The 10,043-nt window shown below is 38.9% G+C and overlaps 3 protein-coding genes across 3 annotated transcripts; 2 read left to right on the forward strand and 1 right to left on the reverse strand.

Annotated features, from left to right (window-relative positions):
• Window positions 1-24: 24 nt before the first annotated feature.
• Window positions 25-1,057, reverse strand: LOC6584487 (uncharacterized protein F58A4.6). Its single transcript, XM_002010106.4, has 2 exons — window positions 529-1,057; window positions 25-437 (listed from the first exon to the last, which is right to left on the reverse strand). The coding sequence occupies exons 1-2, from the start codon at window positions 916-918 to the stop codon at window positions 153-155; spliced, it is 675 nt and encodes a 224-aa protein (XP_002010142.1). The 5' UTR covers window positions 919-1,057; the 3' UTR covers window positions 25-152.
• Window positions 1,058-1,597: 540 nt separating this feature from the next.
• On the forward strand, window positions 1,598-3,753 carry LOC6584488. The gene is made up of 3 exons (XM_002010107.4): window positions 1,598-1,787; window positions 2,954-3,067; window positions 3,151-3,753. The coding sequence occupies exons 1-3, from the start codon at window positions 1,730-1,732 to the stop codon at window positions 3,621-3,623; spliced, it is 645 nt and encodes a 214-aa protein (XP_002010143.1). The 5' UTR covers window positions 1,598-1,729; the 3' UTR covers window positions 3,624-3,753.
• Window positions 3,749-6,619, forward strand: LOC6584489. The gene is made up of 2 exons (XM_002010108.3): window positions 3,749-3,832; window positions 5,151-6,619. Exon 2 carries the CDS (start codon window positions 5,151-5,153, stop codon window positions 6,207-6,209), a length of 1,059 nt encoding a protein of 352 aa, XP_002010144.2. The 5' UTR covers window positions 3,749-3,832; the 3' UTR covers window positions 6,210-6,619.
• Window positions 6,620-10,043: the final 3,424 nt, after the last annotated feature.

Consider the following 10,043-nt stretch of genomic DNA (forward strand, 5'->3'; position numbering starts at 1 on the left):
TACAAAAATCCAAACAGATATATATATGTATTCATATATATATATATATATTATTATAGAATATGTAAATAGTATATTTTGTATCTTAACAACTAACAGTAAACCATGCTTTCATTTTATGCTTAGTCTTCTAATGAATCTCTTCGAGAGAATTACGACTGATCCTTTATAGCTAGTCTCCGCTTCCTCCGCTCCTCGTACTCGTAGCGCAATCGCAGCCAAATGCCCAAGCACATGCGCACCAATCGGTGATCGTGCTCCTCGTGCTGCTTCGCGAACTGATATTGGGCGCGAATCAATTGCTTGGCCTTGCGCAGCTGGCCTCGCTGGATTAAGGAAATGCTGTAGTAGAGCTTGCAACGCGCCTGCAGAAATGGATCGCCGACTCGCAGACCAATCGTTAGCTGCTGCAGTGATATCTTTCCCGCTGTCTGGGCCTATAATTTGCATAGTTTTGTTTTGTTTTTTTTTTTATATTTTCGGTTAATCTTCTGCATTCTGTTGCACTTTGAACATTTTTGCACTTACACAGCGCTCGAATTGTTCGCCCAGGGCTGAGAAGCCGCCGCCTAGCGTGGAGAGCCAGGACATTAGATGCTCCATCTCGATATGTTCCCATATTGTATGCGCTAGCATGTCTGCCCATTTATAGTCGATGGTGTCGCGCTCTGGCGGATGGAAGGACAGCCATATTAGCTGCACATTATGCTCTGTCTGCAGTCGCTCGCGCAGCGCCCTCTGCTGAAGCAGTTCGCGCAGCCAATAGTTGCCAGTGATGGCATCTAGCTGTAATTGTAGCCGACGAACAGATTTTTTCTGGCTCTTGTCAGCATCAGTGCCGCCTGCTGCCTGTATGGACTGTCGATTGTAGTAATGACGGCGTTGCCAATAATCGCAGATGCACACTATCAATGTCATGCTGTGACTGATGTCCTCGATGCACTTTCAACTAATACAGCTTCTGTTGAAATCATTAAACCCAGTTAAGCGTTTGCGCAAATGCAATCCTTATATTCCAATATGCATGGGTCCAATTGCCATCTGATTACATATGTTTCTTTAGATTATGTGGCAGCACTATAGCACTTCCAGTGCGATATATCGATAGTTAGAAAATCTACATAAGAATGTTTGCGGGATACCATTCATATTTCATAAGTGCATATTTATCCATTTAATAACCATCCCAGAAGTAAATCAGCTTTCTTGGCTTAGATTGCTAATTATTTCAAAGAAATTGCGACTAGAAATTACTTTATTAATACAATATATAAAGGATTTGTTTTAAACAGGTTATCGATACAACAAACAGCTTTTGTCTGCCATTTAAATTTGAAACAAATTTAAAAAAAGTACAAGTCGAGATTTGCACTATTTTAGGTGAATGCAATCAATACTTAGCAGCCCTTGTATTAACTAAATCAAATGTTGAGTAACTATATTTTAAAAATTAAAATTTTATCGCTAATGGACTACCATCAAGTGATCGATGAGAGCTACGGTGTCGCTCAGTAAATCTACTACTGTTATTAACATTCCGATATGTAACTGTTCTGTGGAATTTTACTATGTATATTTGCGTCCGTTACTCTAGCTTTTAGTTTATTTGTAGACTTCAAAGCGTACGTGTCAAGTGCAGTGTCGCCAATATCGACTCGATCGTATACACAATAATATTAAATTAGTATCTATAGCAAATAATTGTGTCCAAGACTTAAAAATACTCGAAATGAAGTTCTATATGCTGATCATTGCTGCATGCGCCTTTTTGGCTTACGTCCACAGTGGTAAAAACTGTTTAAATTATTTTATTTCTTCAGTTTTTTTTTTTTTTTTTTTTTTTTTTTTTTTTCATTGTGCCTTAATATATGTACATGTATATATTAATGTGTGGAATATGTGTCTTATGTAAGATTGGTAGTCGAAGTTCTTTTTTCCTTATTATATTCTATCTTATCCATTTATATATAGTACGTACGTAAGCTCATTGCTTATCGTATCACAAGTTTGAGTTTCAATAGTATGCATATACATATATATATGTATGCATGTGTGAGTTCAGTTAATATAGAAAATGTAATAGCCGGCAAACACTTCTGGAGATATACATCTATGTATTATATACAGATATATAAATTAAGCCGATTTAAGATAGATGTATATTGGTATAAATGTATCGCATGGGTTGTATGCTTGCACACCTGTTGTTAGATTTTGTGTAATACCGAAATATACATGGTCACCAATTGTCACCACATACATATGCGAAGCTTATCTGTAGCTCTCTTTATCTTTCATGGAAACAGGTTAAAGGCTATAATATGTGTATATGCGTTCGATCTATTTTTTTTCTTTATTTATTTCTTTTTTTTTTTTTTTTTTTTTGTTAGTATTTAACGTAGACATTGCAGTGGATTTAAAAAAAATATATACATATATATTTATATATGAATAAATAAAATGTATGTATACATCATATATGTATATAGGTGTTTATAAATGAGCTCAAACGGAATCCTTTTATAATCGATTTACACGGTTAGTCATACGACGCCTTTCTTAATTTACGGAAAGAACTGAATAACTCAATCGCTTATACATATGTACATATGTACATATATGACGGTAAACACACACATATGCACACTTATAAATAGACGTTGCCATTTACCCATGATAAGAGAATTGTGTCATAATTATCAATTGTGGACGTTAATCAGATCACAGTTTACTTGCCTGTATTCGAATTGCGCATGTCTGGCAGGGGCGACAAAAAATAAAAGGATCTGGCAACTGAGACTTGCAATTGAATTACAGTTATATTGTCGTCCAGCCCGCCATATGGGCGAGTGGCAAGCATTTCGATAAAATACTATTCGCGTATGAAGTGTTTTATGAAATTCGAATTAATTTATATGTATGTCGATGTGTTTAAACTTGTCTTTCTGTACAGATGCCTGCGTGCAATGCCATTCGAAGACTGAAGAGCGATGCGCCACACAGCCATTGAGCATTTTGGCCAAGGATTGCCCTACCAATAATAGCCTCTGCTATACACGCGTCTTAAGTATGTAGTCAGTGCAGTTAAATTGAATGATTAATTGCTAAAGTGCAACTAAATAACAATAACAATTGAACGTCTTGGCTTAGATGGATATACGATTCGTGGCTGCTCCAGCGAACTGGACAACAACACATTGAACTCGTGCAACAATGAGTTGGAGTGTCTCGTCTGCTCAGCGAATGAGGGCTGCAACCGTTTGATTTTCCCACAATATCGCCCCAAGTGCCTGCAATGCTCCGGTGATTCGATCAATTCGAGCTGCGCCATCGAGAATCATGCGTACAGCAAGGTCTGTCCAACCTATAAGCTCGGTGACAAGTGCTACATTCGCTACAACGGACGCACTGGCGAGGGGGCGTTCAAGCGCGGCTGCCTCAGCTCGGCCCAGGCCAATAAGCAGTGCGTCATCGATGGCAATTGCTACACCTGCGAGGGACACGGCTGCAATGCCCTGCTGGCCAACGATACCCTCATACCGATAGCACGCGATGGTGCCATCACCGTCATGCTGTCCCTGGCTCTGATGCTGGCCTGCTCTCTCTTCCATGTGCTGCTCTAAGTGACACTTTGGAGTTGACATTTTACAATTGTATTTCCATTTCCATTTCACATTTTTGCAAAAATAATTATTGTACGTGTTTCTTTTCACATTAAACTAATAAAGTAGAAATTTAATACAAACGATCGAATCGGAATCTTGGAAATCTCTTGAACTCTGTGAACTGCATCAACAAAGATTTCCTCTGCGAGCTCCAGCATCAGATAAATGTGTGTATTTTGTTATTTTTATGGGGTGCCATTGATTTGGTAGCTTGTCTAAGGACTGGCTGCCACATTCATTTGCAGTGCTTCGATGGTTGACACACGCACACGCACACTCGCACACATACCCACGCGCACACGCACACGCACACGCACATTAGAACCGGAAGCAATGCCAATGCATAAATTTATCAACACCTTCACACAAACGCAGTCTTTCGATTGACTCACTATGAGACAATATGCGGAAGCGGTTTCTAAGCGAGTGAGAGAGCGAGAGAGAGAGAGAGAGAATGAGTAAGAGGTAAGAGAGGAAAAGAAGGGAGAGAAAGCGGGAGAGCGAAAGAGAGAGAGAGAGAGAGAGAGGGACAGAAAGAAAGAAAGCGTTTTCACTTCCTCAGAGACGAATACAGTAGAATCCGGTTATAACGACTCCGCTTATAGCGTCTGTACGGCAATAGCGATGAAAATTCTGGTCCCCAGACAAAACTTTGATGAGCAAACTTTTACGGTTATAGCGCCTTCCGGGTATAACTACGGTCCCTTAAGTGTCATATTCAAATTTTCTTTAAATTTCATTTTTAATTGATTTTAATTAAACTGTAGATTTCTTATAAGCAAGGATGCAGTTCGTAAGAGAGCAGAAGAGGCGGATAGAGAGAGAGAGGGCGCGGGAGATGGAGTGAACGGGAGAAAAGCTGAGCAAAAGAAGGAGAGACAGAGAGAGAGAGACAGAGAAATGGAGTGAATAGAGACGGAGAGAAACAGAGAGCGTGAGAGATATAGGGGGAGTGAGAGAAAGACAGAGAAGGCGCAATACTGGGCTACAGCTATAGAGAGGTTGATAATGATGTAGAGAGAAAGTGAGAGAGAGAATGCGAGATAGTGAGACAGAGCTATAGAGAAAGTAAGGGAGAGCGGTAGTGATACAGAGAGATAGAGATTGAGAGAGACAGGCAGAAAGAGAGAGAGAGAGAGAGAGAGAGAGAGAGAGAGAGAGCATCCAAATAAATATTTGCTTCAAGTTAAATTTTTAATTAAAAAAAACCTTTTATATTAAATATATATATATTAGATCGTCATATGTTCAGAAGCTGAGGGGGGCACTACGAGATTACTAAATTTGACAATTGAGTCTCAGTCAGAGTTAATTCATTTCACAAAAATAAATATAGCAGCATAGGCTTTGAGTTTTATTTCGTTTAGCTAAAGAGCCAGACTAAAGTCAAATACACAATTTTCATTTAAAAATTACATTAAATAGCAAACGCAGCTGCACAAATCATTTCTACGTGGACTGTCCGACAATCTCTATCCATTTTAGATGCACATTCCACTTGCCGTTTGTAAGATGCGTAAGTTGCAGATCCAAATTCTGACCCGCGACGGTCGCAAGAACATCTATGAGACCGACCGCTCTCGCAACGTGGCCGATTTGAAGAAGCGCATTGGACGCACCATGAACGTGCCGATGGCATTTAGCCGGCTGACTTATAAGGGTCGCCTGCTGACCAACGATAGCATTCTGGAGGATGAGGGCGTGAAGCGCATGTCTACGTTGGAGCTATATTGGCAGCCATTGGTGCTGACACCCAAGCAGTATCGCGAAAAGGAACTGGAACTGGACAAGCTCGACCAGAAGCAGCGTCACGTGTCGCGCATCGCTGAGAACTATGAGCAGACCGTTAAGAAGGGCGGACACGAGAGAACTCCGAGCGGACTGCGCCGCACACGTGACCATTTGCGGGTGAAGCGTTCGTTGAGCGCCGACGATATGAAGATGTCCACAAACAGCTTCGTCCGCCAGTCGGAGCGCAAAATTGACGAATGCGTGCCGGAGGAGGAGCTGAAGAGCTCATCGTCATCCGAGGAGCTAGACTTTCTCGCCTCCTATTGGTGCTGCACGAAGAACACCACGAAGAAGACACGCAAATCATTGGACGCCACTGGGCTTAATTATGTCGATGTCCCCATCGATGCTGATGCTGATGTCGTTGCCGATGCTAAAGGTAATGCTAAGGCTAAGGCTAATCAAAATGGCGGGGCACTCAAACTGGATGCTGGCAATGAATTGAAGATGAAGGCATCTGGCATAGCCACTGGAACTGGCACTGGCATCGGCTCTGCCACTGGCATCGGCTCTGCCATTGGCATCGGTTCTGGAACTGGAACTGGTATTGGCACTGGAACTGCAGCTGGAACTGACTTTCCACCATCAGACACAACCACCACAGATGACGATGATCTCGAAGAGCTAATGGATGAGCCCTGCATGAACTATAAGCATCAGCCGTTCCGCAGCGGACTACGTCTGGCCGCTGGCCGCATGTCTCGCAGCATCATCACCAATATCAGGAAGAATCAGAAGACTAGCAAGAAATAAGGAAAGCCAAGTGGCTGACAGACTCTGGCCCACAGTTTGAATCAGGAATTGGAACGACTTGTTTACTTTTACTACACTAGCTGCATAACTAATCCGATATATATATATAGATATATATGTATATGTAATATATTTGAATATGCATATAAATATATATATATATATATATATACCTCTTTTTTGGCCTGCCAGCAGCAGCAGCCGATCGAAAAATCCCAATTTCCATACATCAGCCAATTCCAAATTAACGTCAACTCATATCACAAAGGAGTGGATATACTTACACTCCTCACATACACACATACATATTGCAATGTGCACACACATATAAAAATAAATATGCAAATGCATCCATATATACAGTTACAACTAACATGGCCAATATTGTGATTAAAATTATTTAAACTTCATTTTTATCGAGTCTAAATTTACTTTAATTAGCTAATGGACGAGGGATTTGAGAAGGGAAAGCCAAATATTTATTACCACGATTAAAAATAGCTTCTATCATTCAAATAGGAAATGCTCAAATTGATTCAGTTAAGTAATTAGTTTGTTTATATATTGCTTGGAACAATAGAAATTAAGAAATCAGATTTGATATCTATATCTGTTTATATATCAGAGAACAATAATATGCAGAAGTGGGTTAATTTGGTTATTTATGAAAGTAATTATAGTGCGCATATTATAATAGTTTTAGATAATGTCTAATAGATATAATAGATATCGAATAGATATGCGCATGCTCGGACAGGCTTTTGCGCTATTGCAATTAGACTCCAATTGGATTATGAGTAATCCAGCTCATATTGCTATAACCTGCAGTAAATGTCCTGAATTACGCATATATTTGCTGATTTTATCAATTTAGTCGTCACACACACACTAATGTCCTCTCGTAGCGTCATCCTATTAGGGAATTACTTAAAAGTTTTGCTCGTACATATATGTCAATTCTTAATATTATCTTATGACATAAAAACCAAGTTCTTAATATTTGAAGTCAGCTTCTAAATTTCAGCAAGAATAATAGGAAAATAGGAAAAGCCATAAAATACAAGATTTTCCTGAAATCCTTGTACTCAACACTGATTTCAGCTTTTTCACGCCAGATCTGGCATTTTTGAGGTGCGATTGCGGGAGGAATTCGAAAAAAGCGCGAAGGGGGAGTGTTTCAATGCAAAATTACTAAATTACTCACAAAATTAAAGAATATTATTATATAATTAAATAATATTAAGCAAAATAAAGGTCAACAAATGCACAAATACCCATTTACATTAGGCATATAATAATGTGCTCAGGTAAAAATTTTTTATACCTTTCTAGCTAGATCTAGCTTCTCATGTTCCGTAAAAAAAATTAGCCCATAACAGCTGTCTAGAATACTTAATTTACTTTCTCTAAGTTCTATTAACGTCTTGGAACTTGTGTTTAAAAAAATACAAATCAATATTTATGGATAACAAGAGCGCTAGGATCAAGGAAGACTGAGTGTTTAATAATATAATATAATATGGTTTTATTTATATTTGCGGAATACAATTTGAAGTAGATTTCTAACCAATAAATCAATTGATTTTTCAATTAATTTTTATGAAAAGACAATTGAATATAGTCAGATCAAGACAGTTTATCATATGGATCAAAAGTATATATACTTGAGAGCGTGAATCACACCTTCACTTGCCAAATAGCAATGGATTAAGGGTATAGAAAAATATGTACATATAAAATAAACTTACTAAATCTAGTATAAATATATAATATATAGAATGGTAAGTGTATACATAATACATATGATAAATGTATACATTATAGCGGCACACAGATTATGATTAACTTAACATCAACTTTCCATATTCAATGGCTGTGCGCGTGCCTTCCTATGCGCTTCTCACAATGCGCAAATTGGCTTTAAATGTTTACACTTTGAGATCTTGGCAGAAATGATGAATAAATTATGGCAATTAATAGGTAATATCAACATGCCATAACTCAAATCAAATGAATGCCTTACTATATAATCGTCGTCGTCTGGTATTTATGCTAGAGGAATGTTTAGATCGATGCGGATTGGGAGTCTGGTTCGCTGCTTGTTTGGTTGGGACTGAGGCAAACAAAATGCAAACCACTTAATCGAAAATAATTGTAAACAGCCCACGGAGAAACAACAGAGCACCTGGGTGTAGCCCGTGCGGGCAATGTGAATCCTGTGAATAACTGGATGTTAAGATTTATAACGGAATCGTTTGAAAATAACAATGCCATATAAATATAGACAAAGGTAAGCCTTCTCTCTCTATATACATATATGTGTATGTATATTTATATGTGTGTGTGTGTGTGCAACAAAAATGCAAAGGTAAACAAACGTAGTCGGAGTATTGGGGTTGGGGGAGGGTGTTTTACAGGTACAGGTAATACAGCCAGATGCTGAGTGGGGCCAATTCTAATGGAAATTTAAGCGTTTTGCAGCAGCGATGGCGGCCTGCATTTACCGTTAATTGAATGAGTGTGGGTGATGAAAAGCAGACACCAACAACAAAATTTAAATACAAGAAAAAAAAAACAAGCATTTGCCTCTGCCTCCGGCAATCGCTTTGATCGGCTCAGCCGCTGGGCACAGCGCCCGTAGCTGGCCAACTCGCTAATGCTAATGGCTAACAGACGCCATTTTGTTCGATTTCTTCTTGTTCTCCTTCTTTCTTTTTCTCTTATAAACCAAAATGTTAATGCCCCGCTGTAGCCGCCGGTGTGCGTCGAGTACGGATCATCTAGGGCCGCTCTTTACGGTTTATTTAGTGTCGAGGTTATGGCGCAATTTGTATTTATGGCTTCGACTATAGCCACAGCAGCAGCAGCAGCAGCAGCAACACCAACACCACCAGCACCATCAGCACCATCAGCACCGCCACCATGTGGTAGCAGTCCAATTAAAAGCATTTGCCAAATGAGGGCCCTGGGAAGCCAGTTCCCATGCAATGAGTCAGCACGCCCACTCGCAGCACGAGAGACGTTTGGAGCATCGTGTTCGACCAGTTAAGAGACGCCGGAGGCGTGGTCTCTCGTGCCGTGAAAGATCACGGAACGTGCGCATTGGGCTAGAGTGAAACTAAAGAGAGGCAGCATACATATATCGTATGTGGAGAGTATACAGTGTGCACTGGCTGGAACGAAACGAGAAGTACACCAACAATTGGGCTGAACGGAAGGCTTGACAGCATTAGTCGATAATCGAGCTAGATCTATTTGGCTATATTATAATTTGAGCTATATGCGTATACTTGCAATTTCTGTACTATTTAAATATAAATAAATAAATAAAAATACGTAAATTTAAATTTTCTTATACAGTATATATATTATTATTTTTATTTATTTATTTTTTTTTTAAATTCATTTTTCACTCCTTTATTCAACTATCTCTGAATTTCTTTGTTCATTATACTCATTCACGAAAGTGAATTAGTATATTGGTTTTGTTTTTGGTCTTATTTTAGTTTTAGCAGATAAAAAATTGTTTCTAGTAAGTATTCACTGTAGCTGTTGCCTTAGATATCCACAATAGCCTACATCATATATGTTGAGCATATGCATTCAGTAGGTTTTACCCAAAAAATTTAGGTTGCTCGTAGATTTTACAGACGTTGTAATTGAATACCCTACATTGAATAGCAGAAGATATGCTTAGCTTGCATAATCTCTTATTTGACAATTTGTGGCTCAACTTTATAGACTGTCATTTATATACTACAAATATTACAAAGCTAGTTCTTATAGGTTTTCCCGAAAAATTTGCAACTTCATATCATTCAAATTTGCAATTTC

This window comes from Drosophila mojavensis, unplaced genomic scaffold, assembly GCF_018153725.1.
Source record: "Drosophila mojavensis isolate 15081-1352.22 unplaced genomic scaffold, ASM1815372v1 contig_136, whole genome shotgun sequence".
In the NCBI taxonomy this organism is placed as follows: domain Eukaryota; kingdom Metazoa; phylum Arthropoda; class Insecta; order Diptera; family Drosophilidae; genus Drosophila; species Drosophila mojavensis.

Bases quoted from the DNA above. Each gene is read 5' to 3' on its own strand.
- LOC6584487 (XM_002010106.4), bottom strand. From the start codon at position 918: ATGACATTGATAGTGTGCATCTGCGATTATTGGCAACGCCGTCATTAC. The intron at 438-528 runs GTAAGTGCAAAA...TGCAAATTATAG, and splicing joins GCGAACAATTCGAGCGCTGT to GCCCAGACAGCGGGAAAGAT.
- LOC6584488 (XM_002010107.4), top strand. From the start codon at position 1,730: ATGAAGTTCTATATGCTGATCATTGCTGCATGCGCCTTTTTGGCTTAC. The intron at 1,788-2,953 runs GTAAAAACTGTT...CTTTCTGTACAG, and splicing joins TTTGGCTTACGTCCACAGTG to ATGCCTGCGTGCAATGCCAT. The intron at 3,068-3,150 runs GTATGTAGTCAG...GTCTTGGCTTAG, and splicing joins CTGCTATACACGCGTCTTAA to ATGGATATACGATTCGTGGC.
- LOC6584489 (XM_002010108.3), top strand. From the start codon at position 5,151: ATGCACATTCCACTTGCCGTTTGTAAGATGCGTAAGTTGCAGATCCAA.